The sequence below is a fragment of the Electrophorus electricus genome, chromosome 6 (assembly GCF_041902795.1).
Source record: "Electrophorus electricus isolate QZ-2024a chromosome 6, ASM4190279v1, whole genome shotgun sequence".
In the NCBI taxonomy this organism is placed as follows: Eukaryota; Metazoa; Chordata; class Actinopteri; order Gymnotiformes; family Gymnotidae; genus Electrophorus; species Electrophorus electricus.
This window is the reverse complement of record NC_137502.1, coordinates 6658828-6679200: the sequence shown is the minus strand read 5'-3', so window position 1 is coordinate 6679200 and position 20373 is coordinate 6658828. Positions and strand designations below refer to the sequence as shown.

Below are 20373 nucleotides of genomic sequence, written 5' to 3'. Positions count from 1 at the left end.
CAACCAATGCTCCATGAGATTCTGTGATTTTCTATGATATTCTGTGATATTCATTATGATTCTGTGAACTCCCAGAATCATGAATGCCCCTTGCCCATGCCTTTGTACAGACACAGACACAGATCTTTTCATCCAGTTGTTATACATCTACATTTTACACATACATACACACACACAAACATATGTGTGAGTGCACACAGGGCCCAGCTGGTACATTTGTCACCCAGCTTCAAGCTGGTCTGAAGTGCTAAGGAACCAATCAGATGTGATCTGTCATTCAGGAAGCCAATTACAGACCACAGAGAACAGAGAGAACAGAGAACATGTTTATTTTTGCATGTTGACTGAAATGAACATCATAAGATAATGACAAAACACAAGCATGGATCTGACACACACACACACACACACACACACACACACACACACACACACACACACACACACACACACACACACACACTCACCATCCATGTGCATGATGGTGATAAAACTGCCCAGTCCACCCACTCTCAGCGTCAAAGTACTCAAAGTCTTGTCCTGTTTTTTTAGTTCTATATCTATGTATTTGTGTATGATGAGTATGAGCAAAGTAACCCACCCCAGTCCGCTCTCAATGTGCTATAAGTATTGAATGACGCTCCCAGGCCAATAGACTTTATGGCCTCTCCATAAAAGGACATCCTCTTCCTCACCACCTTCTTCTTCACTGTTACCCTTATGATACCTTCCAACTGTGTGTGTGGCTGTGTGTTTGTGTGTATGGGTGTGAGACAGAGACAAAAAGAGACATGCTATTTGCTTTTTTTCTATTTTTGTATTATTAATTTAAAAATAAAATGGTATGCACACTCTAAATGTCAACTGGATTAGGGTTAGGATTAAGGTTAAGGTTAGTTTTAAGATTAGGGTTGGATGATAGTGGACCAAATATGTTTCTCTGTTAAATCCTCCTTTTCTCAGCTTCCATGTGCTGAGAAGGATGCTCTGGGCCACAGCAACTAGTCTGTCACACACTCTTAACATGTGACTCTCGCTTCTCCCCCTCCAGAGCCAGAGAGAAGATCTATTATTTATGGGATCTGCCTTGTGTTTAAGCTTCTGCTCTTGAAGCTGTGAGTGTCTGAGCCTGTTGAGGGTTGAGGCTTCCGCTGCCATAGCACTCATGCATTAAAGCGGCATCATATCACACTGCATCCCACAAACGTCTGAACAGAGGAAACCCAGTGTCCTGGTCAAACATGCTGATTTTGGGGAGGTTTGCCTACAGGGTGTGGAACTGCCATGCAGAATGAGCCAGCTGCTCTGTGTCTTCTTTGTGTGTCTTATCAGTGCAGTGGAAGAAGTTGGCAAACTAGGATCCTTCACTGCAGCTCACACACTCTCTCTGTGCCATGCTCTCTCTGTGCCACGTTCTCTGTGCCCTGCTCTCTCTGTGCCACGTTCTCTGTGCCATGCTCTCTCTGTGCCACGTTCTCTGTGCCCTGCTCTCTCTGTGCCACGTTCTCTGTGCCATGCTCTCTCTGTGCCACGTTCTCTGTGCCATGCTCTCTCTGTGCCATGTTCTCTGTGCCACTCTCTCTCTGTGAATTGCTCTCTCTGCCACACTTCTTCTGTGCCATGCTCTTTCTCTGTGTCACTCTCTCTCTCTCTCTCTCTCTCTCTAGATCTCTCTGCCAAGCTCTCTCTGTGCCATGCTCTCTCTCTGCCACACTCTTTCTCTGCGTCCTGAAGTTTGCAAGGTAAAAAAAAAAAACAATCCCTGGGACCGTAAAGGTCATGCTTTGGTAACAAAAGGTCAGCTCATGCCCTTTCCGGCAGGCACTGGGAGGGAGCAGGAGGCTTGCTGGCTGGGCTTGTGGACCCCACGGCTGCCATGGCACATCAAGGCAGATGCAGAAGGAAAACCTCTGTGTCATTGATCTTCATAGAGAGGGGATGGTTCACACTCTCACATTCAATACACACACAGCCTCACATACAATCAAATACGCATAAACATGCAGCTTACTTATGGTCACATACTTACAATCCATATCAACCGTTTTAATTATTACACTCTGAGACACTCTATCTCTCTCTCTCTCTCTCTCTCTCTCTCTCTCTCTCTGTCTCGCTCTCTCTCGCTCTCCTGCTGAATGACTGTTCAGCTCACTGTGCGGTCAGGGAGACAGAGCCAGAGGCTGTGGAATCAAGAGGCAAAGTCTCGCCCTACTTCTATCACGCAATCCTAGTTGTGAGGATGAGCTGCCAATGGATTCAAAATCCTTTCTTGGACTTATGTCATGTATGTTTTTGTATGTATGAATATTGACTGTATGTCAAAACAACTTTTAGGTATTTGAAGATATCATGCAATGTGATGATGCTTCTTTACTGGAAATCTATGTGTTGTGTGTGTGTGTGTGTGTTTGGGGGTGGGGTGTGGTGTTCACATGTGTGTGCAACTGTCCATGCATCTGTGCGTATGTGTGTGTGTTGAACAGTGCTTACTGAGGGGTTGTGGGAATGCTCTTCATGCATGTCCAGCTCTTTTGACTGCACCTGTCAGCTGGCCCTCCTGTTTCTTTCTTTCTCTCTCTCTCTCTCTCTCTCTCTCTCTCTCTCTCTCTCTCACTCTCCTTTTCTCTAACTCCCCCCATCTCTCTCTCTCCCTCTCCCTCCCCACCGCCCCCACTTAGCCTCCCGGCATACAACAGAAATGGAGCAGGCAGCTCTGTTCCACTCTGCTCTGTCCGTCTGGGGTTTTGAAGTCCTTTGGTTATCAGCCAAGCGTGTCACGCTACCTGCAACCATCTGTGAAGGGCCCACAGTCAACCTGGGTCACTGAGAGGAGAGGTGAGACCTCCCCATCGCTGCACATAGCTCCACAAACTCACTTCTTGTGTATAGAAAGGGCCTTACTTTTAGCACTGTCCAGCACATAATTTTAAACATGTCCAACATGATATATAACTGATTAATTCAATATAGATGTTCCACTTTAAGGATTAAAGAACAAAATGTATTTTTCAAATATGTATTTCTAAATATGCATGTATACGTGTGTGCAAACCCATGCATATGGACGCAGAAAAAAAAGCCAAGATTCCCATTACAGGGCAATGGGAAGATAAAGAATTATTGTAATTTTTTAAATTATGGTGACTAAAATTGAACATGGTTTGATTTATATTATTATTTCGTTGTAATTTGTGATTTGGTTGTAAAATAATTTGGTAAATTAGCAAATGTCACTAATTAGTACAAAATTAGGCTGACAGAACTCATATTAGTCATGACAAACATTTTCATAAAGAATAAGTAATTTTTTGACACTACATAAACATTAATTACAACATAAACAATGGTTGAGCATTAATTAGTTGTATTTTAACAAATTAGTACTTGTATTAATGGCATTAATGTCTGCTTGTGGACAAAAAGACTATGATGAATGCATTGAGATGGTTGAGAAGATAAACATGAAGCATTACTGAAATATAGAAAGTTACATGACAATAAAGTTACATGATGAAAATTAAGAAAATTACCTTGAGTTTGGAAATTTCTGATGATTTTAATTACAATGTTAGCATAATTTATGATTTTTGTGTGATGAAATGTATAGCTTGTCAATGTTATCTAGTGCTGTTGAAGTTAAATAGTGCTGTACTTTATGTTAAGGAAACCCTAAAGTAATTTTTACCATCAGGAAGTTGCAAACAATAATTATATATATTAACATCTAGAGTGCTTTTAAAATACACAGAAAGTGACCATTTAGTATTTTAAAATTCTTTCTCTAAAGTGCAGCTCACATGAGATGAAAAATCAAATTGTTTTGTAGACCTCAAATGAAGCAGTTTATGCTCCATAGAGTGGGTCCCACACATGGAGGTGGCCATGTTTAAAACAGATTTAGTACAGAATCTCTGAAACATCCAAATCATTGGTGCCAGTATAATGGTGCCAGTTTCACAATGTGAAGAAGAATTCATGAAAAGTAATGAAAAATGACTTATTGCTCCTTTAATGTTAAGTATTAGCAATAAATCTTAATATGTGCATTATATGAACCACGTTAAGCACTTGACCATACCTGAAATATAATATCTAAAACTTCACTAAAATATATTAAAACCACTGCACTGGTTTGTTAGTTCTGCTGAATTTGAGAACAGAAGAAACAGACATAGGTAGAGGTTGAGACTATTGTCTATCCCAAAGATCAAGATTGCTCACCTTTACACTCTCATCTAGATGAGCATTTTCAGTGCAGTATGAACCGTTCTCCATTTTAGCAAGCAGAGATTCTGCATTTTAAAGGGCAGTCTTTTCCTTACCCTGGAGCTACAGATGAACTTTCAGTTTTAAGTATATCTTTCAGTACAGTATAGGGGAAACTGGAGAACATCCATGAGACTAATTTGACATGTGACATCCTGATATTAAATTAAGCCTCAATAAAGTGATACGGCTGTTCTGCTGGGCCTGGCTGGGCCAGATGGCCTAAACCAGAATGACACTGTGTGAAACAATAGGATTTAGGTCACAGACAATGTACTCAGTAACAAAATGGCATGGTATGGACAAAGGGGAAGGCTCTACTAAATGAGGAAAACAAGCGGCGTGAGGTAGCCCAGCCATTCCTATGTATTTCATGCACACACATGCGCGCAAGCGCTCAACTTATCCCCAGGTTCCAAATCTGTGCATCAAGCTGTCTGTAAATAAATTGGCAAAATCTTGGCTGACCGGCTGACACTGATGATTGAGGAACAGGCGTAGTGGAGCTCTCAGGTAACTTCAATTCAAATATATTAACAACAGGAGCTACAAGACTGGAAAAAGGGAACATTCCTGTCATAGGGGTTAGGATTACGGATATTCCTTTGATCATAGAGTTAGAGTCGGGGTTATTCCTCTGTCATGGTTAGAGATTAGGGTTATTCCTGTGCTAGGGTTTGGGATATTCCTCTGCTCATAAGGTTAGGGTTAGGATTATCCCTCTGCTTATTAGCAAATGAAACTTGTATTTCACTTCCTTTAACAGGAGTTATTCTGTATGAATCAGGAATTGTGAGTTGCACTATGCTGTTTACATTCCATCATTCAGTGGCCACTGATATGAGTCCCCATGGCAGTAACTATAGGTGTGAAGGCAGAATGAATGGTGCCCTTCATGAAGGAGTAATTGCCATGTGATTATAGCCCAACAAATCCGGCTACAGCAAGGCCCCTTTCATTTCCCCTGGCTGGCGGAACAATGCGGTGAAGAGAGACCCCAGGGTGAACTCATCCTCCCATATCTGATCAAAGGGAACATGCCGGCGTAGACCCCCACCCTAAAAAAGCACAACCACCAGGCGAGGAAAAATAAGCTTAAAAAAAGGCCATTTGTGGTCATCTGTGCTTTGATGCGAACTTTCGTTGTTTGTCTTTGCTGCATTCCTTTGGCACTGTTCAGTTCCACACTGGTGCACTTCACTGGTGTGCATACATACCACCAAAGTGTCCATATACTGCACGCACAGTCCCAGCAGTGGCACACAACAGAATACATGGCATATTTGCAGTGGGAGAGCAGTATACAGATGTGTGCATTATGGATAAGCAATAGGCCCTCTACTCAAAAACAAATAAAAACAGAACACAAGGTTGGCCGGATGCTTTGTTTTTTCTGCATGTCTGCAAAGCTCTGCTGAACACTGCTGCAGGGGTGACTTTCTGCTTGCTGAATCCATGAGGTAGGATACTTTGGGTCGAATTCAAGCAAAGGTGCAGCTACACATCCATTGTTTGCAAATGGTTTACTTTTTTTTCTCTAATGTAGCCTTTATACCAGCTCAATGCCTTTATACCACCTCTAAGCCTTTATACCAGCTCAACGCTGATAAGAAATACAAGTCAGTAATATGATGGTTTGCTGGAGTGTACCGTACAGTGGTTAATGAGAAATGGATTACACTACAATCTATACTATGCCATTTGTAATTATTTAAATACGCTGGGCCTTACACTAAGGCACATCCTGTTATGAAAGGCAGTAATCAGATGTGCAGGCGTGGTCTCTCCGCTGGCTTCTTGGTGTCTGTCAGTAGGACACAACCCCCATTTGCTCCCCAGAGCACCAGAGCACACCTGTGAGCCATTTCTCTTTAAACATCTGAAGGCTCAGATATCCTTCAGTCTTCAAAGGAGCACAAGTGAGATGTGGACAGCCTAATAACACTCACTATGCCTTCAGTTTCCATCTACTACAGCATAAATGCCTTTAAGGAGTTCTGAAACAATGACTCACCAGTGTCCATTTAGCTCCATAGCGTAAAAGCGAGACACAGACGTTCATGCTATCTTAGAACTGTAAGTAGATATGAGGAGCAGCAGAAGTTAATATAGTGGTGAGAGCTAGTAAGAAGCATTTCCTCATAACCAGGATGACTACAACAGAAATGAATAATATTAACTTCGAAACTTGGGGATTTTCCTGCAGTGTCCACAGAAGTAAAGCAGGGAAGAACTGGGAAATTTAGCTCACAATCCACAACAGCTGAGGGAAGTGTTTGCAAAGTTTACCACAAAAATAAATAGATAATGGAAACATAATCGAATTATTGAATTATGAAGGACAAAAAAGAGAAATCCCCTGAAATAGTCTCTGCTCTAACAATCAGCTACGTGATCAAAACAATCCACACACAGCTGAACGGGTTACTGCGCTTTGCAAATCACCCTTTGGGAAGACAGCAAACATGTAATGGTGATGGGAGCGAGGATAGCGAGCGGAGTCTGTCTCTTGGCCCGCTGCTACCCATTTCTGCAGGAACTAGAGCTATTCTGTGCAGGTCAAGATGTGAATATTACCCTTTTCTACAACTTACGACAAGTCATCGCACTCCTCCCACCAGGCGTTCATCAATATGTCAGTGTGGGTTCTGAGACTCCAGGCTTCCATGCCACTCAGGACCCAGATAACTCTTCCAGAGCCAGAACGCTGTGTCTGCAGCACAAACCTCCCCCCACATAACCCTTCATACCAAAGAGAAGCAACAACAAAGCTCCCAAAGTACAGACTAGCATGACAAACATCTCCAGTGTTGTCCTGTACCTAAGACCATAGAAACTAAGCAGCAACCATCTTAAAGAGCAAAATATCTGCAGCTGCCGGTAACGCAGGCGTAACCCAAGATAAACAATCAGACAAGCAACTAAGAACTTCAATATGCATGACAAATGTTTACATACAAATATCACAAAAGCCCTAGAAATTCTACACCTCTAATTGAAGTCATAATATCCTACCATTGTATAGTTGTTAGGTGCAAAAAAGGAATTCATGGAGCTACATGTATGGTGTTTAGCTTTAATGCCTATTTATTGAGTTTCATAAGCCAGTTACCTACATTAAATAAGATTAATTTGTGCTTCATGAACATGCCAACGAAAACGACCTATCAGCCCATCTCTAATTTCAAAATTATGCTTTGTTTCATACACTATCAAATATGAAAGATATAAATATGTCCATAGTGTAAGTTTAGCTTCAAAGATCAGCTGCAGTGGAAATTCCTACATGTGCTTTATTTACAAGCACACTTTCTTAGGGAAGTTATATTTGAGTTATATTAAGACTCTCTCATTTGTGTTGTAGACATTAAAAGGAATGACCTCTCCCTGGCCCACACAATTACATGCAACACTTTAGATCAACAGCAAAATTCTGAAACGAACCTTTTAAAGTATCTGTTTAGTAGGAAATACATAAGGCAACACTTCAAACAATGAGCACACTATCTCTAATAGGTTTTATTAGTGCTTTTTACTAATAATGTTTCTATTAACAGTTGCTATATAATAAAATTCTAGCAATAATGTAACTTGCTTTATTACTATAAGGATTACCTGCACACAATGCTTCACCAGGTGACCCAGCTGGGCTGTGCGTTGACACAACTAAGATCTACCCTTCTGTCTATATAATGTAATTTAAACTGTTTACCAATAGGTAATAAGTATAATTTTATTTTTAATTTCATATTGCTTTAGTTAACTTTACCACCAATAGGCCCTACTCTTGATTTGTTAAGTGAAATTAGTTCCATTTTGTTTGTTTGTTTTATTTATTTATGTCTGGTTGCTTGTGTCTTTACATTTAAAAGCATGCTCTCTCATCTGTTCAGGGATGACAGGGAGTGCCACAGAGTGACTGCATCTCAGACCTTTTGTCTTCTAATTCAAAGCAGTGAGTTTTAATCACTCTATCCTTCTATTGCATCAGACCTAACTTCCAACAGACTGGCGGCCAACTACGCAAATGTGTTTTAATTATGTAAACGGAAAAAAAAGGGCATATGATATATTTAAGTGGTGGGATTTCTCACAACATAAAAGTTTTAATGCATACGTTCTGCGATAAGTATGTTTTGTACAGATAAGAGAAAGCGAAAATGAATGGACGAAATCTAGCAGCGCTCTCATGTGTTTCACTTAAAGAACTGGTCCGTGCTGTCACCGGCAGGGGGAGTGCAGATAATCAATTAAGATTCAGCTTCTGAATTCACAACAAAATTTAACACTTTAGGTATAAGTTTACATGTATTCAATTATGCAGACAGAGGCGAAATATATCACACCCATCACATTTCTATTTAAACTGTAAACATTTGACTGAATTCCTCGGTAGCCTATGTAATCTGAGTATTTCACTGCGTGAACGGCACGACAAAACCATCATTTTCGGTATTAAATGCGTTAATCGTCTCGGTGAAATTGCGTCTGCTAAAACAACAAGCTTACAAAAGTTTATATTGTTTCATTACTGCGCTCTTTCTCTGTCGATCATAGTGGACTCGTTATCACTGTCAAATCGATGTGCCCTTACATCAGTTAAACGCGAGAAGCCACTGCCTTATTTTAACATACATGGACGGGTGTTGGGAGGAAGAATACAGAACACTGACCGACAGGGAACATGTATTTTATCATAGGTCAGAACTAGTCCGTGGTGTCCTTAAATACAGTGTGCCATTTTGCACTTGGATTAGTCACCCACAGCCTAATGCTGCAGTAGTCTTCCATCTGCACATAAGCCAGTCAATAGTTTTGACTGGTGCATAAAACCCAACGACATGTAACGTGGTGTGTAGCATTTAGGCCAGAGTTAATATGTCAAGTGCTAAGCAATTTCAGTATTGCTGGGAACATAAGTGAGCGAAAAAATCTATTGCTGTGGACCCGTTGCGTGTCTGATTGAGATCCACTTTTCGCACTCTCTCTCTCCAGTTCAGCTCCCATCTAATATTAACATTAAGGAGCCCAATTCGTTCAAATAGCGTTCAAGATAGCTTCAAAACAAACAAACAAAAAAGAGCAAACGTAAGATTAGACGAAGAGCCTACAGCAGGGAGAGGAAAGCAGCGCGATAAGCGGACAGCACAGGCACGTAAGGTTGGTTTTCCAGTGTTAGGAGAATTCGTCATCAAAACCATTTTCACAAAACACACAGCCATAACCAACACTATTAATGAGGCCTATTTACAATAACAATATTGAATAAATCTGCCCTTTGTATATACAAAAAGGGAAGCCTGTGTTTGAGCAGATCTCAAACCCGACATTCTATTAAGTTAAATTATTGTTGAAAATTATCCGCACGTTTTCTCTGAGAATAACACTCCGACTGATAGGATTTCTTACCTTCGTATACAGGGGCCATCGGTGCAAGGATTTCTGTTATTCATGGCAAAATATGAAAAGATGTTTCAGTTCAGAACTCAATAAAAATCTGCCATCTTGAGCCGCTGACAGAATAGCTGTCTCCTGCATTACTAGCCCAGTTCATCGGGGGGGAAAAGAAGAAAAAGATCACATCCAGAGCTGCAATGTTATAACCGGTCCACGGACAATTTAAAAAAAGCGATTTCTGCAACTTCACCCGGGAGATTCTGACCAGTTTTTTGGCTCTGAGATAGAGCCAAATTGCAGGTTCGGGCTTCAGTTTGTGGTGTGCATGTCTGTGGAGTGCCTGCAAAAGTTGCAATGGTGAAAGAGCAGAGCGAAACGAGTTTAGCCGAGCCTACATAGTAATCAAACGACTATCTGGTCGATCACTGAAGGACGCCCACCGCAAAAGGTTCCTTACACATGTTGCATGATTGCACTAAAAAAAAACCTTAAAATAAGTAAACAAATAGTTAATTAAGCAAGTAAATAAATACTCAGAGTTTAAGACAAATTTTAACAATATTTTGGTTAAATAAAAACCTGCTAGAATGTGAATCACAAAATGATTAAAATAAGAAGAAAATTAGCTGTTTAATTAGTTGAAGCTCGTCGTAGTTAATTGCAGTGGGGACAGAATACTGTTCCCACACAAGATACAATAGCCAAGCAGAATTCGGTATATCACAAGCATTTTTATGAAGTGTCAAATGTATTAATCTTGAAGCTAAGGGTTTCAATTAATCTTAGACTAAGGGCTTGTCTGTTTTGTAAATGGAGGTCTTTCCGTTCAACTTCAAAGTATGTTCTGCAGATGCGCCATTGTAATCCATAGGTTGAAACACTTGTGTTTTGGTTCGATGAATCTGGATACCCCAAGTCGGGCCTGTATCAAATCCTCCAATGACGCCACTGGATTTTCACAGAATGAACTAGGGCGGAATCGGATTACATGGCCCATACAGATGTGAACAATCTGTCATCTACCTCCAACCGCTAGAAAAAAAGCGCATTTTATTTAATTGTGTGTTCACCTGCAATGAAATAGCTATTTGGATAAAGAGCAACAGTGTGTTGCTGATTAATGCAAAATAAATGTACCCCAAGCATGCAAGAAATGAAACATACTTACCACAAACTGCAAAGTTATAAACGACAAAAATCGGGACATGAGTCATATGAATAGTGAAAGTATTACAAGTAGTGTTTATAGAAGGCTCCCTCAAACTCTTATTCGCTCATTCTCTCATATCTCTCTTATTTTCTCTCTGTTTCATATATATATATATATATATATATATATATATATATATATATATATATATATATATATATGAATGAAAGCGAGAGAGAGTGAGGTACACAAATAGGAAAGGCATCATCGCATTGCATTCGCTTTGATATAATATTAAACTACAAGTACCGCTGCACAAAGTATTGTAGTTCTTACAACTCTCAAAAACTACATTAACCAGGAGGATTTCCGCGTCAACAAACAGTAGCCTACAGAGAGCTATCGGGGAAATAGGTAAGCATTACAGTTCTTTACTATAACAATAATTTATCCTGAGATTGACCAGCATTGTCTACTTGAATTTAGCTAATGAAATTTAAATATTTGGAGCACCCGGTGCAAAACACGATCTAGCTAGTTTATTCCCAAATCTAAAGAATCCTGCTGGATAAGACAGCGGCATACAGGAAGTTTTTAGGGTTTTCCTAGACTCATTTGAGATTCCAATTCATCCGTATTGCATATATGAAATATTTCACCAATGTACTTCAGAACGTCACCTGAATTATCTGAATGAAAAAAATGGGTTATGTTTTTACATTGCTGGATTAAATCAAGCACTCCCTGAAATTGGAGCGAGGTGAATAACATCTATCGCTGTTATAGTTTTTCGCTGCAATTAGATTAATCTGCTCAGTTGAACAGTGCAGGACGATTATTTGGGGGAGGGACCAGTATATGACGGGTTTCTCACCCTGCCTTCCAGTTATTGCTGGAAGCCTGGGTAGTAAGAGTTTATAGGAAATGTAGACCTTTGGCTCATAATTTACTAGGCACCACCACCTAATTGCTAGGATCTCATTCTCATTTAAGGAATTGTTTAGTGACAACCGATTATGGACAATATATACACTCACCCTATATGTAGGCAACCAGCCAGGACATGATTGATGCACAAATTATTCCCTTTTCATTTTGTAATAGAGCTACAGAGTTGACACAGCAGACAAGTAAGCAACAGGTGTAATTTATGAAGGGGATGGAGGGGGTGGTTGGGGACATGTTTCCATTACTTTCTCCCAATGTTCCTAATGTTTTCTCCCAAACATTAGGCCTCATGCAAGAGCTACTCTCATGATTCACCTGTAAATCATAAAAGCAAATATTTTATACACATCATGTACAGCTGTTCCCAAATACAAAAAACCCCACAACAATTATGTATTAATGGATTGTATGTATTTCATTCAGTTGGAGGAATATGAGTTTGAATATAGAAATGAAACTTGATGTATTGATTATCCTCTTCAGTATCCTAGTATTTTCCAGAGACGATCTAAATTGCCACATTAGCTATTAATCTTATCTCCTATGGCTTCATGCACAGTGATGTTGCACATTTAGCTGCTTGCACACTATTTAAGCACAAAAATGCTCGTTTGAAGTCGTCTATATAGAAGGTTAACATATCGCTGGGTGACTGTGGATAACAAAGATGTCACTGTGTTTGCTGCTAGTGTTCCATGTTTTGTTTTTTTGTTTTTTAGCCATTTAGCTAGTGAGGGGTGCTTTGGTACACTGCAAGAGTCTGCGCTAAAGCCGCTGAGCCTTCTTCAGTCTTCCAGCCAGGTCCATATATAGGCCATCTTGATTGGCAGAGATGAGCCATTAATGAAACAGCAGCAGAATCCAAATCCTGAACTGGAGCACAGTCATCAGGAATGTAGCGTACCAGCCCGCACCCAGTACCCAGGGGTGTAGCAATGGCCACGCTGCCCTTTGGCGTTACAGTCATATAGCAAATACAGTGCACACTGACCAAAAAGCTTGCAATTAAAATAATTTATGCCATTTAACACTTAAAATATGTTGTCCAGCGAAACATCCTCCATTATAAAAGCTGAGAGTGCGATACTAAATAGGTTATCATGACATCTGTTCTCTATTCAGTCTTTTCCTTGACCCCTTTCTCTTTCAGGCTAGCTATATACTAGACAAAGCATGGTGAAAGTCAACTTTGTCATTCCTTTTCAACACAGATGTCCTGAGTGAGGAATGGAATATAGTCCCCCCCCCAGGACGCTATACTGCATTTGACATAAAACAGCAGGAGACAGTGAAAACTCTGCAATGTGATGCATCGAATACAAGGGAGTGGTAGTTGTGGACAAATGTAGGTCTTGTCCGTTTAGGATGTATATACATGGCTGGGGGAAGAGGTGGGCAAGGAGTAAACATTAGGCATAAACATGTACCAACACAAGAAAATGGTGCTGTTTTGCTGGTGATGGTGATATACTAAGCTAAGGAGAGAAAAACAAGAAAAGAAGTCACAGTTTTGGCTTTATGCTTTTTATTTGCTACCTTTAACAAAGGCAGAAGGCAGCCACCCTACCCTGGACTCGAACTCAGGCTTGACAGGAGGTAAATGTGAGCTCTGACCACAGGACCAAAGAGCCAGCTTCTTAAGTGACGGTCTCCATCACACAGCACCTTGCTGACTGATTCTTTCTTGGCTTTCCGCTTGTGCCAAACATTTTCACATCCATTGGCGTACTTGTAATTAAGAATTTGTTGCAGAAGTTGTACTGATTCAAATTTTTTGATGCCCAACAAGGGTGGGATATTACTGAGTGTTCCAAACAGGTGGGTGTAACTGAGAATGCTTGACTATTGGTTGTCCACCAACTCGCAGACACTTACAGTATTAGAATTTCTGTGATTGTTTAGATTAAAAGGCCAGCATTTCACTGTGTTAAGGAAACAGGTTAAGGATGGAGTAGAACCTATTTGTGTACATTGGAATTAGACCAGTAAGAACGCATTTAAACAATACCATTTGGAGTTAAGACCTACCTGTGTGGAGTTAAGTCCCTTCCCATTTGGAATGGAGGGCCATTTCTAGTTTGACAGAGCTAATGCAGCATTCTAACTGAAGTATATTAAGAACACTCAACCTAGTGTGTATGCATAACACGTTATATACTGGTTTGCCTTTGAATATACTTTTTTAAAAATTATATTTACCATCTCTTGTTTTCAGTAGCTCTTAATGCCACTACTAATGTTATAGGTATATGTTTTTCAGAGTTTTCACATACTGATCTCTGATTCTCTGTCATATAAGGGGAAATTCGGCAGTCATATTATTCATATTTGACATCAAGATTGAGGCTTATAGTGCTTGACAAACGGCCGTTCAAACCAAACCAAATGTACATGCCACTCCAGTTTGATGAGAATCTGACTTTGCGCTGAGTTTTAGTCAGTTGATTGCAGCTTTTGGAGACTAAATGATATGTGGCAGTCAAAGTGCATTTAAATTTGTGATTATTATTCACAAGGACATTCTCTGGATTGTTCCTAGACACATGTGACCAATGATTGAATAAAAGGCCAAATAACAAGTTTGGAAGTACATAAAAAAAACACATGAAATTTTTTAAAACCCAAATTTTTGAAAATTTTGTGTCACATAAAATATTGCCATGTTTAAACTTCTTGCGTTACATGTCGCTGTGTTTTTGATCATTTACTGAGACTGTCTCTTGTGAATAAATCAAAATATTTTTTGGAAACTTCCCAGATTTCTACATGTTAAAGGCCAATTTCAACTTTGAATAGTGTATTTAGATTTTTTAAAAAGTGATCCTTATAAAGAAGTACTATTTTTTTGAAAAAGCACAGCTTATGAAGTATTGATTTGTGGAACTTGGCATCTGATTTGTGAGTTTCATATGCACAACTTAAACTCAAGGGGTCTGATGCATTTATTGGTTTTGAAGTTTTTTTGAAAACACCCCCACTGGCAAAAATGCATCAAAGTCAGTAATCATCAAAGTTGCAATACTTCAGCAGGTCCCCAGGAATCAGAGAAAGTAATTTAGTCTATGTCACTCTGTCCAAATTTAGAGAAATATATTAGATTCAAAACTGCAAATATTCTGTAGCACCATAATTAAATTTTTTTTTTTTGCAAGAATCACCACTCTAGTGCACCCCTGAGGCCAATTCTTACCAAGCTTGCCAAGGGTCTTCAGAGTGTGACGTTAATATATGCCAAATTTAGTCACAACCAGACTATACCTTTTGAAGATTTAGGTAATTAATCCTAGAAAACCAACACCGTTTCACTGAAGTTCAACAGCCATAATTTGTTAAAATGTTTTGCATAATTTGTTACAATTTTTTATTTGATAATTATTTCGTTTCAGACTCTTTTTTTTTCGCAACCTGTTTTGGAAAAGTTGGGTGAAAAATCTAGCACTAGTTTGGAAACTGATTGGTAATTGAAGCCATGTTTTTTATTATTGTAATTTTCAAGTTTCATACTTAGGAATATTTAATCCAGCTTGTCAACAGAAGCAACAGGTACAATTTCATCTTGATCAGTCCAGCAGTTCTTGGTTCGTAGGTTTTGCACATTATACCAATTATCAAAAACTCTGTCACAGAATAAATGTATGGGTGGGGCCTATCAGAATTCAACAGAAGCGAAGAATTAAGATAAAAAAATAACTCTGACTCTATTAATTAATTCAGCAGTTGGTCAAAATATTTAACACTGTGTGGTAGCACCCCCTTCACGCTATTGGGGCTCATCCTGCCTACTTGAATAGCCAGAGGGACTACTACCTACAGATCGAGCTATGCGTTTCTATGCCTAATGGTTTGGTCTGCATGCTTCATTTTAAATGATCGTAAGAATCTTAAAAAAGCAATTACAATAGGTTCAGCACCATGTGCTTGAACCATAATCATAACTCTAAAATGTTAACAATATGACTGTAATATTTTGAAAAAAATGTAATAAAGTAAAAAAAAAAAAATTCACAGACTTTGAAGAATAAAGTCTTAATTAAAATCAAGACCATTTTTAATATAACAAAAGTAATATTTCTGTAATAAAGTCATTAATGTATAAGTATAAGATTGCATTCTCTTCAGAAAAAGTTGGAAAAGTTGCAATATTCTGAATAAAAGGTGAAAAAAGATTGGAAATGTCATGTGTTAAATGAGGAATACTGGGGCTTTTGAGAAGTCATATTTTCATATAGGTTCCACACATAAAAAAAATATTTAATTTGCTGGCACATCAACACTAGATTGTTTTTAGCAACCAAGGTCCCAGTGCTGTATGGCATATAGATTTGAACAATGTACTAAAGCTGTATGGGATGATTGCCTTGGTGAGTTTACTTGTCATGCTTATTTGTCATCTGGATGAATGCGTAGCTTGCAAACAATGACCCAAAAGTAGTCACAGACTACTTGCTTGCAGACTGACCCAAGTTTGGGTAATGGGCATATGAGAGGAATGCAGCTGTTCCTACACAGGAATCACTCGGTGCATTCCGCTAAATAGGGGAGTCTCATTTATGCTTGCAGCATGGCAGTGCAACATGTAGAATCATAGTGAGGGATCCTGTGGATGCAAAGTGGATAATTCTGCAATGGAATTTTTCAGACACTCAAAAATAATGGACTTTATGTAGTGACATTTTGGACAATAATTTGATACAGTTCTACTTCTTCGATCTCATCCAGGTGTATTCTATATCTTTTTTATTTGTTTTCTGTATTGTGAATCCATGCAATGCAACCAGATCCTCATAACCTAATACCAAAGTCAGACACTTGGAATGGTGGACAGTAAAAGAAGTGCACACACACACACTGAGTTGCCCATTTATTATGCTTCTTTTTGTATCTACATTAATTTTATCAGGTTCATCTACAATAAGGGGGCATCTGTTGACCTCTTGATGCACAATTTATTAGCCCCTCACAACCCATCCATCAAAGGGAAGGAAACCACTGATCAAATATTATTTGGGCGATGGGCCATTTTCTGCTCAGGACAAGACTGTGTGAAAGTATGTGGGTAGTCTAATTTGATCAGGCACTTCAATGTTGGTTTTTACTCAGTGTACACTGGTTGGCCATGTTATTAGAAACCCCTCCCTTATAGCTCCACCATGCTGGTGTACATCTGTTGATCCACAGTTTGTTAGTCCTTCTCTAGCCCTTTATCATAAGTCCATTTTTGGTGGTCCACCTGCATCCTAGTAGTAATGATGTGTGTAAAAGCCTCAATAACAATGCTGTGTCTGATACATTTGTAACAGCACCACATATGTCGCTATAATGTCAGTGCTGCTGCTGCACTGTGACTGATCCATATACCATCCAGATAACATCTGGTCAGTGGTGGTCCTGTGGTGGGACCTTTCTACAGATGGTTGGTATATGGTTGATTTGTGCACTATATTAGGCTACACACGAACTCCATGACGCGTGAGAATACTTTGTTTAGATCTTACATGCCAGAAAGCCTATTATAAATACCTCACAGTTGACAAGATTCTAATAAAATTATATTTACCCATAATTACACATAGATATAGCATTTTTTAAGCAACAGATCACACAGCAATAGGTGATATACACTATGCAAATTGCTTGTTGGAAAACTGGTTGCCTGACTTTAGTTTTACATGATATTTCTCAAGTTTTATTTCATAATTATTTTAATGGAGGATGAGCTACATGAAGTTGTGAGGACAAATAATACCAAAGCTAGGTCAAGGGATGGATGAGAAGATGCCCAATTCTAATGTTCTATACACCTCAGATTTATGGTGCAGATAAGTATACACTCCAGAATGTTCTTCAAGAAGAGGTAGATGTTAGGGAAATCACCTCAAAGGACCCAAACCTCTGTGATGAAACTGAGCTCTGTGCTCTTCTTATCAGTGAAAATGGCTGGCATGCCATTGTGGATGCATACCATGCAGTTGAACCATATGTGCTAGTATGAGATACTACTGAATGTTTAGCAGAGTTATTTTCATTACTGGCCATGGGGATGCACTGATCTGCAAAGTTTTAATGTACCTACCCCCAACACACCAAATCCAGCTCATGAAGAATATGATAAATGGCTAATGAGCTGGATCAGGAGTGTTTGAAACTCTGCAGGTCAGTCAGTTCCCAGATCTGGGCCTGAGGTCCTTTTCTGAGATTTAGGAGAAGTCAGGAGCATGATCAAAGCTGTCAGAGAAGTGATTCAGCATCCTGTATGTACACCCAATTGGCTTCCATGTGAAATTAGTCTGGAATTTGAACGCTTCAATGAAACCTGACATCACCAAATCAGATCATTGTAGAACCTCAAACATCTTCCTAGCTTGCCTTCATCTCTGATTTATCTTTTCAAGTGGGTGGCAACTTCTTTCTTTGAAGTCACTTCTGTTGGAAATATTAACCTTCCTGACACTTTTCTTTGATGTTGGTTCTCAGGTTACTATACATTTTAGTAAGTAAATCTGACAGACATCTGTAATTTTGCTATCCCTCTCCAGCAAAGTCATAAACATTGTTTTTTGCACAAACCCCTTGTGAGATATCTCATCAGGAATTCTTGGTACAGTGCTAGCAAAGACTCTTCCTGCATTCATAACTATTAACAATTTTCAAAATGACAACATAAACAGAGTTGAATTTATATAAATCCCAACTTAGGATAGCACTGAGCTAGCTTTATTGTGATTTTGAAATCAGTTGCTCAGCATTATAGCTTTTGTACACCAAGCAGAAGGAGGGATATGCAGTAAATTATCAGGCTGATGGATCAGTGTTTCACTGAAAAAGTCATTGTCTACCATTTGCTGTGCACCAAAAGTGATCTCTGGGTCCGATATTTTTGCTACTGTGGCATGGGAAATGGTTTCTTCAGCGGTATACTCTAGTTCCACAAAAATAATGGGATTACTGATGACACTGACAAATGTGCTTGCAGCATGATCAATGCTAGCTCTGATTTGTTCAGAAACGATGAACCACTCTGGAAGTCAAAGTTAACATTATTGTTTATGTTTACAGGTGTGTTGAGGGAGGGATGGAACATATTTTCGCTAGGACATGGTGCTAAATTTGGCATTAAATAGCAGCAGACAACAGTGTGACAGAGCAAAGGGACTCATCAGTCTTGTTGCACATCTCTGGCTGGTATAAACTTCGATCTTGGCAATTTGCTTGCTACATGTCAGTGAACTGGGCTCTAATACTGCCCTAGTTGGGTCAGAGTTATTGCCACACTCTTCATCCAGCACTGTTTATGGCTGATCCTCACCTTTTTGCCTTTTTTCCTTTCAAAGTTTGTTTCTCCTTCAGCTTTTCAAAGAGACTCATCTTTCTTGTTGATTAGGGTGTCTACTACATACAAAATTTAAAAGGGCAATCCTTTCTCCATGCGATGGCAAGTAATTAGCCAGTTTTTCATCTACCGTTAGCATGGCGGCATCTCTGTCGATCTGTAAGAAAGTTAAGGGAAAAGTGTTACCTTTGTGTGCTTAAGAAGCAAAGACATGTGATAGCAGTATATGAAATGATATATTTTAAATGAAACTGTACTAAAGGGAAACTTTGTGTAAAAGGGCTGTGTATCTGCTAAAGGAACATAAATATAGTAAACAATGAACATATACATGGCAAATGCATGAAATTAGAAATCAAAGAAATATTATGTTTAACCAATGTCACCTAAAGACAGGCTATATTTGGATTGGCACTAATGTCATCTAGATTAGACTGATTGGCATTGAATTAATTGCACCTGTCTTTTGCTGTTTTTCAGCTCTAGCTGCAATATAAATGCACTTTAAAGGATTACATTTACTGTGCTGTAGTCCATCTGTTACTACACAATCCATCAGCCTTTCTGTCAGTGTAATGCACCATCGGCGTGGCAGTGACACATTTGTGACATATTTGTGGCTTGGTAGTGCATGTCTGGCACCAATACGAGTACAACAGACACAGCCATGTTGCTAGGATTTTTAAACAACTGTCAATACTAAGTACACTCAGAAATATTCACCAGCAGTGGGCCTACTGACCACTGTGGAAGGGCCAGAGCAGGCGTGGGCTACAGAGGCCCAAAGTCCAGTTTGGTGATTTCTCTGTTTTGACACAACAACTAAACCTGGTAATGTATTACTGTGGAGGAATCCAGCCCTCCAGGATTTGAACACCCCTGGGCTAAAGGATCAAATTTTGCATGTGCATCAAGATGAGTAATGTTAAATATTCACAAAAATACCACAGTGCCGAGCCCGATGCCCTTTTAACAGTGCCACACACATTCCAGCATTCCACTACCATGTCAATGTCACTGCTGAGCTGAGCATAGTCCATCACCCAAATGATACATGGTTGGCTCTATGTTTCTATTGACGTATGGGGGCAGAATACACAACACAACAGCTCCATCAAGTGAATCACTTCCTACGCTACTCCTCTATCTTTCAAGAAGGTTATAACATCTGACAGTTTTCCTGCCATTATGGAACTACAGAGTACAATAAAACATAACAACCTCACAGAATCTTGGATGATTAGAAGCTACAGATTAGAAACTGTACTAACTACACTAG

The 20373-nt window shown here is 39.4% G+C and overlaps 2 protein-coding genes across 5 annotated transcripts in view; one reads left to right on the top strand and one right to left on the bottom strand.

The window, feature by feature from the left end:
* hipk2 (homeodomain interacting protein kinase 2) overlaps positions 1-10020 on the bottom strand; it is a 74002-nt gene extending 63982 nt beyond the window's left edge. For all 4 annotated transcript variants that reach the window (XM_026999507.3, XM_081715444.1, XM_035525228.2 and 1 more), the window contains exon 1: positions 9679-10020. In XM_026999507.3, the coding sequence (XP_026855308.2) occupies positions 9679-9697 (19 nt within the window). In that variant the 5' untranslated portion in view covers positions 9698-10020. The remainder of the gene's footprint in view (positions 1-9678) is intronic.
* A 1139-nt stretch (positions 10021-11159) lies between these two features.
* Positions 11160-20373, top strand: part of tbxas1 (thromboxane A synthase 1 (platelet)) — a 56477-nt gene continuing 47263 nt past the window's right edge. The window contains exon 1 of the mRNA XM_026999547.3: positions 11160-11230. The gene's annotated coding sequence lies outside the window, so the exon portion shown is untranslated. The remainder of the gene's footprint in view (positions 11231-20373) is intronic.